At 33.8% G+C, this 22,221-nt stretch overlaps 1 protein-coding gene across 1 annotated transcript in view; it reads left to right on the forward strand.

Moving 5' to 3' along the window:
• Positions 1-22,221, forward strand: part of HFM1 (helicase for meiosis 1) — a 108,239-nt gene that overhangs the window by 18,459 nt on the left and 67,559 nt on the right. The window contains exons 6-12 of the mRNA XM_081057708.1: positions 11,509-11,579; positions 12,030-12,162; positions 12,847-12,998; positions 13,568-13,645; positions 13,866-14,015; positions 16,286-16,486; positions 16,573-16,661. Coding sequence (XP_080913834.1) covers positions 11,509-11,579; positions 12,030-12,162; positions 12,847-12,998; positions 13,568-13,645; positions 13,866-14,015; positions 16,286-16,486; positions 16,573-16,661 — 874 coding nt within the window. The remainder of the gene's footprint in view (positions 1-11,508; positions 11,580-12,029; positions 12,163-12,846; positions 12,999-13,567; positions 13,646-13,865; positions 14,016-16,285; positions 16,487-16,572; positions 16,662-22,221) is intronic.

A 22,221-nucleotide genomic window follows, 5' to 3' on the forward strand; every position in this document is an offset into this window, starting at 1 on the left:
TTGTTAGAAATAAATATTTTATAGGAAGAGACATATTTTGGAGGAAAAATGAGATTCTTTCAAAAGCTGATGGATTGACAAACTCTAAACTATATTTTTGTTTTGGTACAAGTATACTGACACTCTGCAAAACTGAAAGTAAAATGAAGATCTGTAAATTATCTGTTTGATTTAATGAATGCCAACCTATATTAATTGGGTGCTTACTGTGTGCCAACCACTATCCAGGTATTTAGGATATGTCAGTTAAGAAAACAGGCAATGAATCATTGTCCTTGAGGAGTTAATTAACAGTCTTGGGAAAGAGGCTAGATCTGAACAATTGTAACAGTATATAAATAAGTCATATAGTATGTTAGAAGGGATGAATAATACGGAAAAAGAAAAAAGTAGAGCAAAGGTGATTAACTTGGGAATGCTAGGATTGGGGACCCAGGATTAGAATTAAATAGAGTAATTAGGGTAGGTCTTTTTGAGAAAGTGTGATGTAAACAACTGAAAGAAGTGAAAGAGCCAAAGAAATATAGAAGGAAGAATAGTCTGGACAGAGGGAAGGCCTTACAGCTGGGACATGGTTGATGTGTTTTTTTGTTTTTTTGTTGTTTTTTTAGTTTCAGGTGTACAAAGCAATATATTAGTTAGACATTTACACCCCTCACAAAGTGATAACCACGCCCATCTACTGCCCTTCTGACATCATATATAGCTGTTATAATACCATTGACTATGTATATTCCCTAAGCTGTACTCCACATCACATATATATAATATATATATATTATATATGTATATATATATAATTATAGTTGACATTCAATATTATTCAATTTCAGCTTCAGGTGTATAGCACAGTGGTCAGGCATCTACACTGTCTATGAAGTGGTCTCCCTAATAAGTCCAGTGCCCATCTGGCACCTTACATAATCTTTACAACATTATTGATTATATTCCCCAAACTGTATTTCATATCCCCGTGACTATATTGTGACTACTAATTTGTACTTTCTAATCCCTTTACCTTCTCCCCCATCCCCACCCCCCTCCTGTCTAGCAACCATCAGTTTTGTTTTTTCCCTGTATCTCAGAGTCTATTTCTGTTTTGTTTGTTCGTTTATTCTGTTCTTTAGATTCCACATATAAGCGAGATCATACGGTATTTGTCTTTCTCAGTCTGACTTATTTCACTTAGCATAATGTACTCTAGGTCCATCCATGTCATTGCAGATGATAAGATTTCATTCTTTTTTATGACTGTGTAATACTCCATTGCATAAGTGTACCACAATTTCTTTTTTTTTAATTTATCGGGGTGACAATTGTTAGTAAAATTACATAGATTTCAGGTATACAATTCTGTATTACATCATCTATAAATCCCATTGTGTGTTCACCACCCAGAGTCAGTTCTCCTTCCATCACCATATATTTGATTCCCCTTGCCCTCATCTCCCACCCCTCACCCCCCTTTCCTACAAAGGAAGGATGATTTAAGTCCTTGCCAAGCCAGTATGCTGATAGTTGCAATTAAATTCACCACTTAGAACACCCATATTATCATAAACAAAGGATTCAGGATTAGGTGATCAGAAACCCTTATCAGCTAATGAAAACATAACTAACAGTTAAAAAGTAAAATTTGGGGTTTTTAAAAAGAGATAAAAATCAAATATAGAGTCTAGTCAAGGTGAATAAGAAGAAACACTACTCTGGAAAAACCATTACATGCTTAGTTCTGGTATACTTGCATCTATGTATATGCATCTCTTCCATCAGATTTAATTGTCAAATTTTAACTCTTATGTAACCGTGTTTTCCCGTAAGGACTTTACTCGTTCTTTTCAGATTATGGAATGTGACTGGGAACTGGAATAATTTCTGTTAACCACCCCCTGCCCCAGCTTTATTGAGGTATGATTGACAAATAAAATTATAATATATTTAAAGTATTAAATGCGATAATTTGATACATGTATATATTATCAAAGGTTCCCACCATCAAGTTAGGTAACATTCATTGCCTCACATATTTACTTTTTTTTTTCTGCTGAGAACACTTAAGTTGTACTTTCTTAGCAAATTTCAGTTATAAAATACAGTATTAAAACTCTAGTCACCATGTTATACATTAGATCTTCAGAACTTATTTTATAGCTGATACCCTTTTATTTTACCAGCCTCTCTCTATTTCTCCCATACCCTTAACTCCTGGAAACCATCATTTATTCATTTTCTGTTTCTATGAGTTTGACACTTAAAAAAAAAAGATTCTGCTTTCCAAGTGATACTCTGCAGTATTTGTCTTCCTTTGTCTGGCTTAATTCACTTTGCATAATTCTCTCCAGATTGATCTATGTTGTTGCAAAAGTCATAAATTTCCTTTTTTGAAAACTGAATAATATTCCATTGTGATATATATTGATTGGATATATATAATTATATATATATATGTATATACATCTATGCATATATGTATATTACATTTTCTTTATCCATTCATCTCTTGATGGACACTTAGGTTGTTTCCATACCTTGGCTATTGTGAATAATAATGCAATAAACATGGGAGTACAGATATTTCTTTGAGATACTGATTTTTGCTTCCTTTGGATATAACACAAAAGTGGGATTGCTAGGTCATATGGTACTTACATTTTTAATATTTTGAGGAACCTCAATACTGTTTTCTGTAATGGTTGTACCGGTTTACATTCCAACCAACAGTGAAGGTTCCCTTTTAACCACATCCTCACCAGCATTTGCCATCTCTTGTCTTTTTGATAATAGCCATTCTAACAGGTATAAAGTGCTATTTAATTGTGATTTTGGTTTATATTTTTTTGATGATTGGTGATGCTAAACACCTTTAATGTACTGTGGCTATTTGTATATCTTAGGGAAAATGTCTGTTCAGGTCCTTTGCCCATTTTTAAATTGGGTTATATGTCTTTTTGCTATTGGCTTGTATGTGTTCTTTGTATATTTTGGATATTAACCTCTTACTGGATATGTGATTTCCAAATATTTTCTCCTATTCCTTTGGTTGACTTTTCATTTTGTTGAGTTTTCTTTGCTATTCAGAACCTTTTAGTCTGATGTAGTCCCACTTGTTTATTTTTTTCATTTGTTCCCTTTGCTTTTGGTTTCAAATTCAAAAAATCATTGCCAAGACCAATGTCAAGGTGCTTGTCCCTGTGTTTTCTTCTAGGAGTTTTATGATTTCATGTTTTACATTGAAGTCTTTAATCCATTTTGAGTTGGTTTTGTATATGGTATAAGATAGTGATCTAGTTTCATTCTGTTGCATGTGGTTATCCAGTTTTCCCATCACCATTTGTTGAAGAGACTAACATTTCCCAATTCTTGGCTCCATTGTTGAAATTAATTGACTATATATGCATGGGTTTATTTCTGAGTTCTCTATTCTGTTCCATTAATTTATGTGTCTGTTTTTATGCCAGTATTATACTGTCTTGATTGCTACAGCTTTGTAATATAATTTGAAATCAAGAAGTGTGATGCTTCCAGCTTTGTTCTTAATATTGCTTTGGCTTTGGGGTCTTTCGTGGTTCCATGTGAATTTTAGAATTGGTTTTTCTATTTCTGTGAAAAATGCAATAGGAATTTGGATAAGGATTGTGTTGAACCTGTGGATTGCTTTGAGTAGTATGCACATTTAACATACTAGGTTTGTCAATTTTGTTTATCTTGTAAAAAACAAGCTCTTAGTTTCATTGGTCTTTATTGTTTTTCTGGTCTCTATTTTGTTTATGTCTGCTCTGATCTTTGTTATTTCCTTCCTTTTGCTAACTTTGGGCTTATTTTGTTCTTTTCTGGTTCCTTGAGACATAAAGTTAGGTTGTTTATTTGTGTTCTTTCTTTTTTCTTCATGTAGGTGTTTATCGCTATAAACTTCACTCTTAGAACTGCTTTTGTTACATACCATAAGTTTTGATGTGTTGTGCTTCCGTTTTCATTTATCTCGTGATCGGTTTGCGAGTTCCCTTTTGATTTATTTTTTGACCCAGTTGTACAGGAGCATTTTGTTTAATCTCCACATATTTGTGGATTTTCCAGTTTTCTTCTTGTAATTGATTTCAAGTTTCATACTATTGTGGTTGGAAAAGATGTTTGATATGATTTCAATATTGTTAAATTTATGAAGGCTTGTTTTGTGACCTAACACATGATCTATCCTGGACAACGTTCCATGTGCCCTTGAGAAGAACGTATGTCTGTTAAATGCATCGGGCCTAATGGGTAGTTTAAGTTCATCCAGTACTTCCTTATTGATTTTCTTTCTGGATGGTCTAGCCATTGTTGAAAGTGGGGTCTTGAAACCGCCTATCATTTTTGTATTGCTGTCTATTTCTCCCTTTAGATATGTTACTATGCATTTTATATACTTAGGTATATAAGGTATATATGTGCTTTATATACTTAGCTCCAATGTTGGGTACATAAATATTTACAATTGTTATGTTCTCTTGATGAATCAACTCCTTTATCATTATACAGTGACCTCTTCATCTCTCATTGGAGTTTTTGGCTGTAAGTCTATTTTGTCTAAGTATAGCTATCCTTGCTTTCTTTTGATTTCCATTTGTATAGAATATCTTTTTCCACCCCTTCACTTACAGTCTACGTGTGTCCTTAAAACTGAAATGAGTCTTTTGTAGGCAGCATATAATTGGGTCTTGTTTGTTTCTTTTTTAAATCTATTCAGCCATTTTATCTTTTGATTAGACAGTTGGTCTATTTACATTTAAAGTATTTATTGATAGGTGTGGACTTACTATTGCCATTTTATTAATTGTTTTCCAGCTTTTTGTTCCTTTTCTCCTTTCTTCTTTTGCCTTCTTACTTTGTGATTTGATGATTTTCTGTAGTATAATTTGATTCCTTTCCCTTTCCTTTTCCTTTTGTGTATCAACTATAGCGTATTTATTTGTAGTTACCATGAGGCTTGCATAAAACTTATAGTTTTGGAACGGCCAAATAGCTTAGTTGGTTAGAGCGTGAGCTCTGAACAACAGGGTTGCCCATTTGATTCCCACGTGGGCCAGTGAGCTGCGCCCTCCACAACTAGATTGAAGACACCGAGCTGCCGCTGAACTTCCAGAGGGGTGGCCAGGTAGCTCAGTGGGTTAGAGCGCGAGCTCTCAACAACAAGGTTGTTGGTTCAATTCCCGCATGGGATGGTGGGCTGCGCCCCCTGCAACTAAGATTGAAAACAGTGACTGAACTTGGAGCTGAGCTGCGCCCTCCACAACTAGATTGAAGTCCAACGACTTAGAGCTGATGGTCCCTGGAGAAATACACTATACCCCAATATTCCCCAATAAAAATAAAAGAAAAACAGTATTTAAAAAAAATCTTATAGTTTTAACTATAATCTCTTTTCCCCCCAAAATTTATTTATTTATTTATTTTTAGATTTTTTTATTGGGGAAGGGGTACAGGACTTTATTGGGGAACAGTGTGTACTTCCAGGCCTTTTTTCCAAGTCAAGTTGTTGTCCTTTCAATCTTAGTTGTGGAGGGTGCCGTTCAGCTTCAAGTTGTTGTCCTTTCAATCTTAGTTGTGGAGGGCGCAGCTCAGCTCCAGGTCCAGTTGCCATTGCTAGTTGCAGGGGGCGCAGCCCACCATCCCTTGCGGCACTCGAGGAATCGAACTGGCAACCTTGTGGTTGAGAGCCTATGCTCCAACCAACTGAGCCATCAGGAGGCAGCTCAGCTCAAGGTGCCGTGTTCAATCTTAGTTGCAGGGGGCGGAGCCCACCATCCCTTGCGGCACTTGAGGAGCTGAACTGGCAACCTTGTGGTTGAGAGCCCACTGGCCCATGTGGGAATAGAACCGGCAGTCTTTGGAGTTAGGAGCATGGAGCTCTAACCGCCTGAGCCACTGGGCCGGTCCTAACTATAGTATCTTTTAAGTTAATAATTTAACTTTGCATGCATACATAAGCTCTACAGTTTTACACTCACTCCCCCAATATTTATGGTTTTTGTCACTATTTGTATCTTTTTATATTGCCATCCATTATAAAATTATTGTAGTTATATTACTTTTGCCTTTTAACCTTTATATTAAAGTTATAAATGATTAACTATCACCATTACAATATTAGAGTTTGAATTTAACTACATATTTATCTTTACCAGTGAGTTTTGTACTTTCATACATTTTCCTGTTACTAATTAGCATCCCTTTATTTAAGCTTGAAGAACTCACTTTGGCATTTCTTGTAAGGCCAGCCTGCTAGTGATGAACTCCTTTAGTTTTTGTTTGTCTAGGAAACTGTCTCCTTCAATTCTCAAGGGCAAGTTTGCTGGGTAGTTTCCTGGTTGGCAGTTTTGTCTTTCAGCACGTAGACTATATCATCCCAGAACCTGCAAGATTTCTGGAGAAGTATTTGCTTATAGTCTTATAGGGATTCCTTTGTATATAACAAGTTGCTTTTCTTGTGCTGCTGTTTAAATTCTCTCTTTGTCTTTAACTTTTGACAATTTAATTACTATGTGTTTTGGTGTTGGCCTCTTGGCAGTGGTTCATCTTCTTTGATAATTTCTGGACTTTCTGGATCTGGAGGTCGGTTTCTTTCCTCCAAGTTAGAGTCATTTTCAGCTATTATTTATTTAAATAGATTTCTACCCCTTTCTCTTCTTTCTGGGACCCTGGTAATGCATATATTGCTCCGTTTGATAGTAATTTATATGGCCCTTAAGCTATCTTCACTCTTTTTCGTTCTCTATTTTGTTTCTCTGATTGCATTAATTCCACTGCCTTGTCTTCAAGTTCACTGAAGTTCGCTTCAAGTTCCTTTCTTCCACTTGATCAATCTTATGTTGAACCCCTCTATTGAGTTTTTCAGTTCAGTTATTGTATTTTTCAGGTCTATAATTTGTTTGGTACTTTATATTTTTATGATTTTGTTGAAATTCTCATTTTGTTCATGTATTGCTTTCCTGACCTTGGTGATCATCTTTATGCATTATTTTGAACCCTCTGTCGGGTAAATCACTTATCTCTGTTTCATTAAGTTTGCTTTCTGGTTATCTTGTTTTGTTTGGAACATATCCCCTTATTTCTTAATTTTCCTTGACTCCCTGTGTTTGTTTCTGCACATTAGATAAAACATGCACCTCCCCAGTCTTGAGAGACAGGTTTTATGTAGGAGATAAACCTCATCAGTCAACCTGGCCCAAAAACCTATTTGCCTCTCAAACCTTTGTGATTGTCCACTGTCTTTGCTCTTAGTAGTACCAGTGGTTGAGGATGTGTCAAGATTCATCATTGTCCCAAAGGGGAGGGTTGCAGTTAGTACCTAGATGCTGGCTGATTAGAAGCTAGAACCTCAGACAGCAGCTGAGAAAGTAGGCACTTATATCCCTTCCTGGGAGAAACTGGAGGTGGGCATTTTGCCTGTCCCCTTTGTATTGAGCCTGGATGTGTACCTGCAGGGGTGTGTGGGGGGGTGTTCATGTGCCAATTTAAAAACTGCTTCTTTGATACCTTGAGACAAGTGAAAATGAAAACACAATGACCCAAAATCTATGGGACACAGCAAAAGCAATCCTAAGAGGCAAATTCATGGCAATATAGGCCTATTCTCAAATAAACAATCTAACTTTACACTTAAAGGAACTAGAAAAAGAATAGCAAACAAAGCCCAAAGTGAGTAGAAGGAAGGAAATAACAAATATCAGAGTGGAAATAAATGAAATAGAGTCTAAAAAATATATATACAAAATATCAATGAAACCAAGAGCTGGTTCTTTTAAAAGATAAACAAAATTGATAAATCTTTACTAGACCCATCAAGAAAAAAAAGAAAGAGGACCCAAATAAATCAGAAATGAAAAAGGAGCATTGACAATGGGCACCACAGAAATGCAAAGGATTACAAGAAAATACTACAAGCAGTTATACTCCAAAAAATTGGACAATCTGGAAAAACGGATAAATTCCTAGAAACAGACAATCTCCCAAGACTGAAAAAAGAAGAAACAGAAGATCTGAATTGACAGATTACTACTAATGAAATCGAATCAATAATAAAAAAAACCTCCAACAAACAAAAATCCTGAATTGATGGCTTCACAGGTGAATTTTACCAAACATTAAAAGAATTAATACCTATTCTTCTCAAACTATTCCAAAACATTCAAGAGGAGGGAAGGCTCCCAAACTCATTCTACAAGTCCACCATTGCTCTGATTCCAAAACCAGACAAAGATATTCCAAAGAAAGAAAATTGTAGGCCAGTATCCCTGATGAACATAGATGTAAAAATCCTCAACAAAATATTAGCAATCTGAATTCAGCAATACATTAAAAAGATCATATACTGTGATCAAGTGGGATTTATTCCTGGGATGCAGGCTTGGTTCATTATCTGCAAATCAATTAATGTGATATACCACATAAACAAAATGAAAGATAAAAATCATATGGTCATATCAACAGGTGCAGAAAAATCATTTGACAAAATCCAGCATCCACTTATTACTAAAAACTCTTGGCAAAGTGGGACTAGAGGGAACATATCTCAACATAATAAAGGCTATATATGACAGACCCATAGCTAACATCATACTCAATGGAGAAAATCAAAAAGCATTTTCCTTAAGATCAGGAACAAGACAAGGATGTCCACTTTTATTCAGCATAGTATTAGAAGTCCTAGCTACAGCAATCAGACAAGAAAAAGAAATAAAAGTCATCCAAATTGGAAAAGAAGAATTAAAACTGTCATTATTTGCAGATGACATGATACTATGTATAGAGAAAACCCCAAAGATTCCACCAAAAATCTATTAGAACTGATAAGTGAATTCAGTAAAGTAGCAGGATACAAAGTTAATCACAAATCAGTTACATTTTTACACCCCAATAATGAACTATCAGGAAGAGAAATTAAGAAAATAATCCCATTTACAATTCCACACAAAAAACAAACAAACAAAAAAAAAAAACAAAAAAAAACACCTAGGAATAAATTTAACCAAGAAGGTAAAAGACCTGTACTTGGAAAATTATAAGTCGTTGAAAAAGATACAAATAAACAGAAGCATATACTATGCTCATGGATAGGAAGAATTAACATCATTAAAATGTCCATACTACCCAAAGCAATCTATAGATTCAATGCAATCCCTCTTAAAATACCAATTGTATTTTTTACAGAACTCGAACAAATAATCCTAAAATTTATATGGAACCATAGAAGACCCCAAATAGCCATGCAGAAGGAGGAACAAAGCTGGGGGGATCATGCTACCTACTGTAATATCAAATTATACTACAAGGCCATAGAAATCAAAACAGCATTGTATTGGCATAAAAAACAGACACGTAGATCAATGAAACAGAATAGAGAGCCCAGAAATAAACCCACACCTATATGGTTAATTAATCAATGACAAAGGAGACAAGAATATATAATGGGCTAAGGACAGTCTCTTCAACAAATGATGCTTGGAAAACTGGACAGATACATGGGAAAAAAATGAAACTGGATTACCGTCTCACACCATATACAAGAATAAATGCAAAATGGATTAAAGACTTAAATGTAAGACCCAAAACCATAGAACTCTTAGAAGAAAACATAGGAAGTAAACTCTCTGAGAATACTCTCAATAATATTTTTTTCTTATATAGCTCCTCGGGCAAGGGAAACAAAAGAAAAAAATAAACAAATGGGACTACATTAAACTAAAAAGTTTTTGCCACAGCAAAGGAAACCATCAACAAAATTAAATGACAACCTACTGAATGGGAGATTTTTGCCAATGATACATCTGATAAGGGGTTAATATCCAAAATTTCTAAAGATCTCATACAACTCAATATCAAAAAAATGAAACAATCCAATTTAAAAATGGGCAGAGGACCTGAACAGAGATTTCTCCAAAGAGGACAAACAGATGGCCAATACACACATGAAAAGATGTTCTACATCACTAATCAACCAAGAAATGCAAAATAAAACCACAATGAGATATTACATCACACCTGTCAGAATGGCTATCATCAATAAATCAAAAAATAACAAGTGTTGGCTAGGATGTGGAGAAAAGGGAACCCTTGTGCACTGTGGTGGGATTGCAAAGGGTACAGCCACTACGGAAAACAGTTTGGAAGTTCCTCAAAAATTTAAAAATAGAATTACCTTATGACCCAGCAGTTCCACTTCTCTGTATTTATCTGAAGAAATCCAAAACACTAATTCGAAAAGGTATATGCACTGCTATGTTCACTGCAGCACTAGTTACAATAGTCAAGATATGGAAGCAACCTAAGTACCTATCAATAGATGATTGGATAAGGATGAGTTGGTATATATACTCGTATATAATGTAATATTACTCAACCATAAAAAAATAAAATCTTACCATTTGGGAAAACATGGTAGACCTAGAGAGTATTATGCTAAGTGAAATAAGTTAGACAGAGGAGACAAATACCACATGGTCTCATTTATATGTGGAATCTAAAGAACAAAACAGAAACAGATTCAGATGCAGAGAACAAACTGATGGTTACCAGATTAGAGGAGATTGGGGGGACTGAGTAAAAAAGATGAAGGGATTAAGAAGTACAAATTGGTAGTTACAAAATAGTCACAGGGATGTAAAGTACAGCACAAGGAATATAGTCAAAATATTGTAATAACTATAGTGCCATGTGAGTAGTAGACTAATCAGGGAGATTACTTCATAAATTGTATACATGTCTAACCACTACATTGTACACCTGAAACTAATATAAAATAATACTGAATGTCAAATATAATTGAAAAAAAAACAAAAACGAACAAATGTAAATCAAGAGACTGAATATGTTTACATAAAGTGACTTATTTTTAGTGTTTGGGAAAAGAAGAGCAGTGTGATTCATATATCGTATGAATAAATAGTCTCTGTGGCTGGCAAAAAATAAAAATAAAAACTGCTTCTTTGTTTGCTATCGTCCTGTGGATCTCATAAATGCAAGCCCTATTGGTCACAGAGTTGGGTGTTTTGGCGGCCTGTCCTTCAGATGGGAGCCTTAAAAGTTGAACACTAGATGTGTGGCTTAAACCCTTTGCTCTTCAGGGAGAAGGTGGAAATTGGGGGTTCCTTCCCAGTTGTATGATGCTATGCCAGGGGTGGGATTTATGGCTAGAGTTGTCTCAGCCTTTCCTACCTATTTCAGTGTCTTATTTTCTCATTCGTCCAATATATAGGAGCCACTCAATTACTTTCAGGATTTCTCTTAGAGGGAATTGTTTTCTGAGTGGCTGTATATTTGGTGGATCTGCGAGAGGAGGGAAGTTCAGGAGCATTCTCTATTGCCATCTTGGTTCCTTCTCTATATCTGTTAATTCCTTATGATGTCTAATAGCAAGTATTAAAGCCTAATAATTAAATATTATCAGTCAATATTAATTTAACTTAATTTTTTAATTAAAATTAACCAATTTTTAAAGTTCCGAAATATTTGACTCCTTGACTTTATTCTAAGCAGCAAAATTTAGAAGTATTTTCAAAGAATTCCCATATTTCAACTATATACAGTCCAAAGCTTTTGATGATGTAAGTATTGCATAATTACTTACTTGTCTGCCTTTTCTTACTAGATTGTTTGCTCTCTAAGGGCAGGGACTAGATCACTTTCATCTTTATGTCCCCAGTGACACACTCAGTGACTGGTACAAAAAATGTTTGTTAAGTGCATGCATGTGATTTTCATAGATGGGTTGGTGTGTACTTATTAGATTTATAAAAATTTCTCTGGTAGCTAAAGAAATGATTTTCTAGGCCTAGCATCTTACTTTGACAAATAAAACAAGGTGATAAATTATTAATAGTGTAATTGTTTAAGGGTGGTGAATCTAGAGCAAGGGCACAATTTTAATAAAGGTATAGATGAAAATGTTGGCGCTGTTATTCTGTAGAGTCTTCCTCAGGCATATTTTTTAATAAATTGAGAATGTGAATGAAAAATTGTATATATTCCACGATTGATTAATTTTTATTTTTTAGCTTCTTTACACAGATAGGAATTTTGTGATTTGTGCTCCCACTGGTTCTGGGAAAACTGTGGTGTTTGAGCTTGCTATAACAAGATTGTTAATGGAAGTTCCATTGCCATGGTCAAACATCAAAATTGTTTACAGTAAGTATTTGTATATTTTAAGAGTAATAATTATAATAATGAAAAATCATTGAGGCAAAAGTAAGACATAAATTCAAGTTCAAGCAATAGGAATTTTTATTTGGTTTTCCATATATTTTTAATAAAGACATATCACTTTTGGTCTTATCTGTTACCTTTAATTCAAAACACATTTTCCCAGAGTTGTAAATAAAAAGGAACATTTCAATTGAGAGTTTGGCTTTTACATGCTTATTCTTAAAAGGACAGACAAGATGAGCAAATAAAGTCAAATATTTTGTAATTCTAGAAATTTCCATAGGAACCTCTACTCTCCTTTCTTAGGTATATACGTATTTTTAAATTTTTCATCAAGGTAATTTATGCACATGGTTAAAAGTATCAGTTATCATAAAAGGGCTTATAATGAAAAGCAATCATCTCTTGCTGTAACTCACTTCACTCTTAGTTACCTGAGCAAATACCTCAGGTTCCCTGAGCAATCACTTCGTTTTCTATTTTTGGTTCTGTTTGGTGATTACCTCTTTATAACTCTAAATAAGATGCTCCTATTAACTTTTAATTTACAAATATTAGACAGAACCTAGATATGTATTTTTATTGTAATTTTATTAACCAACATTTTTGTGAAAATAATTTTAAAATTTCACTGACATTCAAAGTAAATATCTGATATTGTTATAGTGGCACCAATAAAAGCCCTGTGTAGTCAGCGTTTTGACGACTGGAAAGAAAAATTTGGACCAATAGGACTGAATTGTAAAGAACTCACTGGAGATACAGTAATGGATGACCTATTTGAGATTCAGCATGCACATATTATTATGACAACTCCAGTAGGTGTTATTTATACTTTATTATTTCCTTGGTTTATTAGAAAATATCTATTTCTCTTCACCAAGAAAAAAAGTTAAAAGAAATACAAAGTAGAAGAATATGTTTGCAATGTAAAAAACAAACAAAAGGTAGTAGTTTTCAGGATATATAAGGAATGCTTATAAATCAATAAGCAAAAGACAAACAACCAAATGGGGAAACTAGGCAAAAGGTATGAATAGGCAGTTTGTTATTGTGGATACTTTGTAATCACACTTACTGCTTATATTCTTGTACCCAAGTATTATGTATTACCTGATAGAGCTTACAAAAGGTAATTAGACTATAATTTTGAATATTTTTGCTTAAACTTAAAAATAAATGGGGGTTCAGTTTTTAAAACACTTGTAGGACTGTCGAAATCCTTAAAAGAATTTTTAATCTTTATATCTTTTCCAGGATACTTTTAAGATGTTAACTAAAATGTTGCCCATCATTTGTAACATGGCATGTTAAAATTTTATTGCTATCTAAATGATACTTATTATAATCCCTTATCATATTAAAGCACTTGCATATTTTTCTCTAGGAGAAATGGGATAGCATGACTAGGAAATGGAGAGACAATTCTTTGGTTCAACTGGTTCGACTGTTTCTCATTGATGAGGTAGTGAACGTATTATTTACTTTCAGAGATAACATAAAAAGATTACTAGAATGGATAGAAAGAATCACGACATTTTCAACCAAACTATGTTTCTTTTATTCTTTCAATTGGAAAATGCTTATTTTCTTAAGGAAGAGTGTTAATATTGTTGCACATTTTAGTTGATTAGGTAGATTTTTATTTTTATAGCTAATGATTTTTTTCTTGACTTCTTTCTTAGGTACATATTGTAAAAGATGAAAATCGTGGACCAACTCTTGAAGTTGTAGTCAGCAGAATGAAAACTGTAAAGTCTTTATCTCATACTTTAGAAAATACGATTCCGATGAGATTTATAGCTGTATCTGCAACAATTCCAAATGCTGAGGATGTAAGTTACAATTTTAGTCTATAAGATTTTTTTTATGACTAGTAAAATATTTAAGCATTTTAATCTTAGAGAAAAGTGAGGGTTTTTTTTTTCTGTAAATCACCTAATTAATTTAATAAGAATGTATGTTATAGAAAGTAATGGTTAGATTTCATAGGTAAGGCAGCATTAATCTCATAAAATTTGGTTGATTATTTTTAATAAAACATTTTTGGTACAAGTGTGTCATCTGCTAGTATCTTAAAGTCTTAGTTTTGTGGGTTTCAGATACCTCATAATAACTTGACTAATAATATGTATGGTTGTTGTAACTAGCTGACTCTAGTTGTATAGCAGAGTATGGTGGAGAATAAAAATAATTGGTTAGATGATTACCATCCACCTCCCCCAATTCTACACATTGTGGTAAGCACTAACAATCGATGCGAAAGTGAAAACATAGACCCTGCCCTTGAGGAGGATTTCATAGTTAATGGGGTACATGGACATGTAAAGAAATAATTGTATGTAGTTTTATCTATATGAAAATATGTTCTAATTTTTTTCAATTTTTTTGCAAACTTGAAAAATAGTATGACCTCACTCTGTTTTCTCACTCCTATTTACTTCTCCACTTACTATAACATGACTTTTTCCCCATGCTACTTCTTAAAAAATGTTTTCACAAATAGCTGGTATATTGTCTAATCCAGTGGAAAATTTTGCCTTTATCTTTAATTTGGCACAAATAATCATTTTTTTGCTCTTAAAATTACAGCTTGTTTTGTTCATACTCAAAAATAATAGAGAAAAATTTTAAGTGTATACTCGTATAAACAACAAAAATTTAGTGTTTGTCTTTCCAGATGTGTGGATGGAATCATAATGTACATAATCTTTTATGACTTGTATGTCACCTACAAATGTTTTTATGTCATTAAATATTCTTTAATACAATTTTGTGGTTTTATTATAATTTAATACTGGAATTTTGTTATAATTTAACGCTGGAAGATTATTTCCATTTTTGGTATTGTAAATCATGCTGAAAGTAACATATCTTTGAAAACATGATTATATCCTTAGGATAAACTTCTAGAGTAGAATAACTGAGTCAAAAGGTATATAAAATTCTAAGGACATAGTGCTTTCGATAAATATTATATTCATTTACACTTCTGTCAGTCATTTCTCTGTATTCTAATACTAGATAGTATAATGTAGTTATTAGTTATTATTACTTTTCAATAGTTGTCAACTTTCTTGTTTAAAATGGTATCTTATTTAAAAATTTTGTACTGAATTGATTTTTCCTGAAGTAAATATTTTTAATTGTTATTAACCACCTTAAGTTTTATTTTTGCAACTTCCCAGGTTATGTCTTTTTTTTCACACTGGGATGCTAAACTTTTTTTATTGATTTGTAAGCAATAATTAAATATCCATATCCTGTAATTCTTGAAACTCTCTTCGCCCTTGTGATAATCATTACTTCTGAGAAAGCTATTCCTCTTTTCTACAAGTCCTCTTTCTCAATTTTTCCCTAAATTAAGATCTTTGTCATTGGCCTTTTGCCACTTTCAAACTGAATTCTTGTGTGATCTCATCCTTACCCATGATAGCTTGAAAATGTTTTAATAATTCCTTCCTTTGCAACTAGAAACTCATTAATCCATCTTCCAGTCAAAGCAATGATCAGGTTCATAGCAGGGCATGAAGCCTGATTAGGAAGCAGGCTATGTGAAGACAGGTGTTGCTCACCATTGCTCACCACAGTTCCAACTAGTGACTCTAGCATTGAGTCTGAAATGTGCTTTTGGCACTGCCATCTTTCAAGTGTTATTTGTTCTTTGTTTAAAACTTGCCCACTTTTACCAATCTAAGCTAACCATTACTTTCTACTCTCCACGTAGTATTTAGGACAACACAAAAGTGTCATTCGTATCTAGGCATAGTTCTGAAAAATAGCAAAGAAGTTACAGTAATAGTGATAAGTTCAATTTCTCTGCCAAAATCAATTTTAATTTTGCTCTAGACTCTGAAGAAGGAAAATAAAACAAAATAATAATTAATTGGAAGTTTACCATGGTGAAAAGTGGGTACAATCTTGAAAAACTGCTATTGATAATATTTACCAATTATCAATAGAATCGTGGTAAAGGAATATGTAATATTGAAAAAGACTACTTGATTAAATATTTTTATACTTTAAAGTGGTCTATAAAGTGGGTTATTTTAAGCCATAAAACATTATTAGAAAAACCTTTTAATGTATATATTTCAATTTAAAGATTGCAGAATGGCTTTCAGATGGTGAAAGACCTGCTGTATGTCTGAAAATGGATGAGAGACATAGACCGGTGAAACTTCGGAAAGTAGTCCTTGGATTTCCCTGCAGTAGTAACCAATCTGAATTTAAGTTTGATTTAACCCTCAACTACAAAATCGCCAGTGTTATACAAACGTACTCTGACCAGAAACCCACACTTGTGGTATGGACTGTTGATTGCTTATTTTTCAGTGTAATGTTTGGTTTTTAATATGATTAATACAAATATTATTCATTCATTTTTTTTAGTTTTGTGCAACAAGGAAAGGTGTGCAACAGGCTGCTTCTGTTCTTGTGAAAGATGCTAAATTTATTATGACTGTGGAACAGAAACAGAGGTATGGTTTTTCACTTTTTTCTTGGAGGTAGAAAGACTTACAGGGATCACCTAGATGAGATGAGGAAACTGGGTTCATTCCTTAACCGTTTCAAGTTCCTTGACCTCTGCAAGCCTCAATTTCCTTATCTGTTCTTTCCTATGATATTAGTTTTGAGAATTAAGTTAGATAATGAATCTTAGTGCAACTATGATCCTGTCTACTTTATTTCATAGCCAGATTTCTTGAAAGATTATTCATATTGCTGTTTTCATTTTTTTACCCACTTTGAATCCAGCATCTGTTGTAATCTTTCACTAAAGGGGGTCTTGCTAATTGATCTCCCAAGAGCCTCTAACACATTTGATCACTCCCTCCTTATTTAAAAACTCTGAAGTCTGTGCTTCCATGATCATCCTCTACCAAGTTTCTTCCTACTTGGCTGACGGCTCATCCTCAGTCTCTTTTTCTCCTCTTCTACCCAACTCTCAACATATTAACTCTTAAAATGTTAACATTCTGAGGGTTCTTTCCAAATTTTATTCTTTCTAATTCCACGTTCCTAGGTATTTGTATCTATCATGTGTGTTCAAAGAATATATGTACACACATATCTATATATGTTAATTCCTAAATTTATATTTCTAATTCAGACTTCCATTTTCATCTCCATGTCCACCATCCATTTGCTTAACTGACATCTCCAACTGTATTTCAGTGGGCATCTCAAAGTCATTATGTCCGAAATAGAACTTTGGTTCTTTTTCTCAAACCAGCTTCTCCTTCAGTATTCCCCATTTTAATTATACAACATCTCCCTAGTGGATCATGGCAGAAGCCTATCATTGACATCTCTCTCACTTTCCTCCCCATCAGCAGTCACTTACTAAGTTCTATTTATTCTTACTTCTACATATATCTCAAATATATCATTTTTGTTTACATCAGCACAGCCAAATCCCTAGTTCAAATCCCTGTTAATCTCTTGCAGAATCTGCTGAACTCACACACACTTTTATTCCATTTCAGTCTATTATCTACATCGCAGAATGATTGTTTAAAATTGCAAATATAAATACGAGGTCTGACAAGTAAGTTAGCAAACTCATCCTAGAAAAAGTGCTACATACCTCATTGCTAAATATCACTACAGTCACCTTTGAAGTACTCCCCTTGGGAAGCTATGCACTGATGCCAGGGCCTAGTCCACCCTTTAAAGTAATTTTGGAACTCTTTTTCTGGGACGGTCATCAGAGCTGTCATCGTATTATCCTTGATGTCCTGAATGTCATCAAAATGTCTTCCTTTTAATATTTCCTTTATTTTCAGGTAAAGAAAGAAGTCAGTGGGGGCCAGATCAGGTGAGTAAGGAGGGGTCCCAATAAAGTTGTTTCCTGGCTAAAAACTCCCTCACAGACAGTGCCATGTGAGCTGGTGCATTGTCATAATGCAAGAGCCATGAATTGTTGGTGAAAAGTTTAGGTCATTTTCATCTACCTTTTTCATGCAGCCTTTTCAGCACTTCCAAATAGTAAACTTGGTTAACTGTTTGTCCAGTTGGTACAAATTCATAATGAATAATCCCTCTGATATCAAAAAAGATTAGCAACATCATTGCAACAAGTTCGCGAATTTAATTGTCAGACTTCGTATGTCAGTTTCCTGCCTTAAACCCTTTAATAGTTTCTTATTGTCATCAAGATAAAATCCAAAATCCTTAACATGACCTTCAATAACCTGTATAACTTGTATGTGATGTCTAACTAATTCTCCAGACTCATGACCTTGCTTCCCCTTTGCTTACTATCATCAAGCCACATTGGCCTTTCTGTTCTGTGAATATACTGAAATGTTACCCTATACAGGGCTTTCCTGCATTGGGTTTTCTTTGCTTTGAATGGTTTTTTTACCTAAGTCTCATTCATCCTTCAAGTTTCACCTTTAATATCTGTTTCTTGGGAAGTTTTCCATGATTCTCAGTTTCCCTTTATTTACTTTTATAGGTATTCTGTACTTTTATTTCATAACACTTATTATAATTGTAATAAATACTCTTGTTTAATTGTAATTTTAATATCTGTTCTAATCATTAGAGTGTAAACTTACTGAGGAAAGGAGGACTTAAACGATCATCTTATTTACCACTCAGTATTACCAGCAAATCTCAGCAGAGTGCCAGCACATGGTTACTACTTAATGAATATTAGCTTCTTACTATTATTAGTAACAACTTTTAGGAATCAATAAAAATGTTTAGTGATAGACCTCACACTAAAATTGAATTGGATAATTACTTGTGGATGTGAGCAGATACTGATTTTTCTAACTAATTTTGGATTGAGAGGGTGTACTTTTCTCCACTTTGGATCAGATCAACTTTCCAATTACAAGTCTATCCTGTGGCTACCTCTGGTCACGTTGTCAACCCAAGATGTGTACCAAGCCTGGAGGACAACACCCTACTTTTCTGACATTCTTTGGCTTTCCATCCACTAAAAAGATGGATCTCTGGCCATTTAGTTCATGAACGAATTACCTATGTAGCCACCTATCCATACCCTGTGTACTATTTTCAAAATTTTACTTCCACTTCAGGACTTTACTTGATACCCTTAGTTACTGCCATATGAAAAAAAAAATCTCTAGTTTGTGAAGCATGTAGAGTAATGCTTTTATTACAAACATCAACAAAGCATAATTAGGCAATAAAATACAGTAGAGAGCCAGAGAGAGTGAGAAACCAACAAAGAGCTTACAGCCAAAAAGGAGATGACCTCTGAAAGGTGGATAGAAAGGAAGAAAGTGAAATTAATACTAACAATGTAATCATGGCATAGATTTCTTTCTACCCACCTCTTTATTTTATACATCAAAAAATATTTATTATACGTCACAGCAATCTTTCACTAAGAATAATAAACAGTTGAATAATTTTGTTTGTATGTTCTGCTTTTGATGCATTCCCTGAGATAAGCGTAAGTGAAAAACAATGGAATACCATTGTGAGTTGTTGTAGATTAGGAAAAAGACTACTGCTTCCATCTGTTCTCTTTAACCAGTCACATTCTAGCAACTCCCACAATACTTCTTTTTGCCCATCAAGTCCCAGATTCTGTTACTAAGGTTTCTAAACCTATCTAACACGCCCAACCTTTTTGTACTCTGGTCTCCTTAGCTCTTTATTACATAATTATTCTATTGTATCAGTCATTTAAATAACAAGATATTTCTACACATTGAAATTTCTTGGTTAATTTCAGGAAGTTAATTGGTAGTTTTCTCAGTGAGAATGTTTCCTCAAATATATGGTGATGGAAGGAGAATTGACTCTGGGTGGTGAACACACAATGGGATTTATAGATGATGTAATACAGAATTGTACACCTGAAATCTATGTAATTTCACTAACAATTGTCACCCCAATAAATTAAAAAAGAAAAAGAAAAAAGAATGTTTCCTGAGCTTTTTGTTTTAATCAAAAGATTCCTTGGCTACTTATGGCTAGTGATCAAGCACATTGGGGAAATGTATGCATCCATTTGGTCTTTTTGCTGGCAAAAACCTTTTCTATAATCAAATCGTGATTGACAGTTTTCATACTAGTTGCCCTTGGTTTTATAACATTCTTGATTATTAATTTTCTAAATTTTTTTTTAACAAAGATGAGGTTTCAAAAACAAGTCGACCAGTTCATTATAAAACTAGCAACAAAGTAAAACTAGAATTTCAAAAAAAGTATAGGTATAAAGAGGCTATAAGTAGCTGTGAGTTTGGAGCCTTCTACTTGTAGGGTGAATAAACAATTGGATCAAGTTGGGCTACATGACATTTATTTAGAAACAGATGTGGCTGTCAAATAATGAGACTTATTTTCTTACTCATAAAGTAACTGAAGGGAGTTTTTAAAAACTTATGGAATTCTTTGTGCAATAGTGGCATCATTCACATAGATAACTATATAGCCTCCCAAAGTGAATACTTAATAATTAGCATTTTTGATCTATATCTACATGAAAAAGAACTAAAATAGGTAACATAAGCACCCTTAATATGTATTCCATCCTCTCCCTTTTACTCTTTTCTTTGCTGCAGAAAAATTAGCTCATTTTATTTCAGATAATCATTTTCTTAGACAGAAGTGTATACCATAAATCCTTTTCTCGTTTCTCACTCTTGTCTAGTTACTTAAGGAAAATTTCTTCTCCTTCAGTTCTTTTCTTTTTCACTCTTTGTTCCCCCTTCTTTCTTTCTTTATCCATCTGTTTTTCCAGGAATAAAATGCTGTTATTAGATAGAACACGAAGCTAGAAACCCAGATTTGAATTGCAGTGCTGCCACTTTTACTGGCTATCTACCATTGGGTCCATTACTTAACTTCTTTCAGCTTCAATTGCTTAATCAGTGGTGAATATGTGGAAATCAACTATCTGTCTCACTCTATCATTGTGAGAGCTAAATAAGACACCATACCTAAGACACCTAACAGTGTGTAACAGAAAGTTTGTACTTAATACTAGCATGTCCTTTCCTGTTGCTCTCTCTTCATTACATTATGAATCCTTTAAAAAGTTGTGAATGTTATATTAAAAATAATGCCTGCTAGTGTCATATCTGCAACAAGGAAATGGAAAAACACTAATTTGAAGGTTCTTATACATAATTAAGAACCAACCCTACCAACCTACAAAATCTTCAAAAGTACCCAGAATTCCTTTTCAAATTGTCAAGAAACTCTTAACTTCCTCCTCTCTTCTAATCTAGATTTAAGTGCCATATCTCAGAACACAATAAACAACTATTTCTTATTTCCATATTTTTTGGTTTACTTACTAGTGATACAGCAGAGGTTTAGGAATTGTTATTCAGGTAAATTATGGGAGTAGACTTGTATTTTGACCCATGAAATAATCACCATTTGTAATGTTTTTTCCTGTGGAAAATGAATTTTTCAAATTCCTGATTTAAAAGTGAATGAACTTCAATGTCACATATGATAAATTAGGGACTTTTTTCCCCCACGTTTGTATCCTTTTACCAACTTCTCCCTAGTTTCTCCCATTCTCAGCCCTTGGTAGCCACTTTTCTACTCTGTTTATATGAGCTGGACTTTTTTTTTTAAGTTCACTCAGCATAATGCCCTCCAGATTCATCCAGTTATTGCAAAAAGCAGAAGAATTTCCTTCTTTTCTAAGGCTGAATAATATTCCATGTGGTGTGTACATACCACATGTTCTTTATCCATTCATCTGTTGACAGATAACTTAGGTTGTTTCCATACTTGGCTATTGTGAATAATGCTGCAATGAACATGGGAGTACAGATATCTTTTTGAGATACTGATTTTGTATCTTTTGAATATAACCCAGAAGTGGGATTGCTGGGTCATAAGGTAGTTCTATTTTTAAGTTTTTGAGGAACCTCCATACTGTTTTCCATAGACTGCACCAATTTATTTCACTGTTGGCTTCACCAACAGTGCACAGGGCTCCTTTCTCCACATCCTCGCCTCCACATTCTCGTCACTTATTATCTCTTTTTGATAATGACCATTGTAAAAGGTATGAGGTACATTCTAATTGTG

This window comes from Rhinolophus hipposideros, assembly GCF_964194185.1.
Source record: "Rhinolophus hipposideros genome assembly, chromosome: 8".
NCBI lineage: Eukaryota > Metazoa > Chordata > Mammalia > Chiroptera > Rhinolophidae > Rhinolophus > Rhinolophus hipposideros.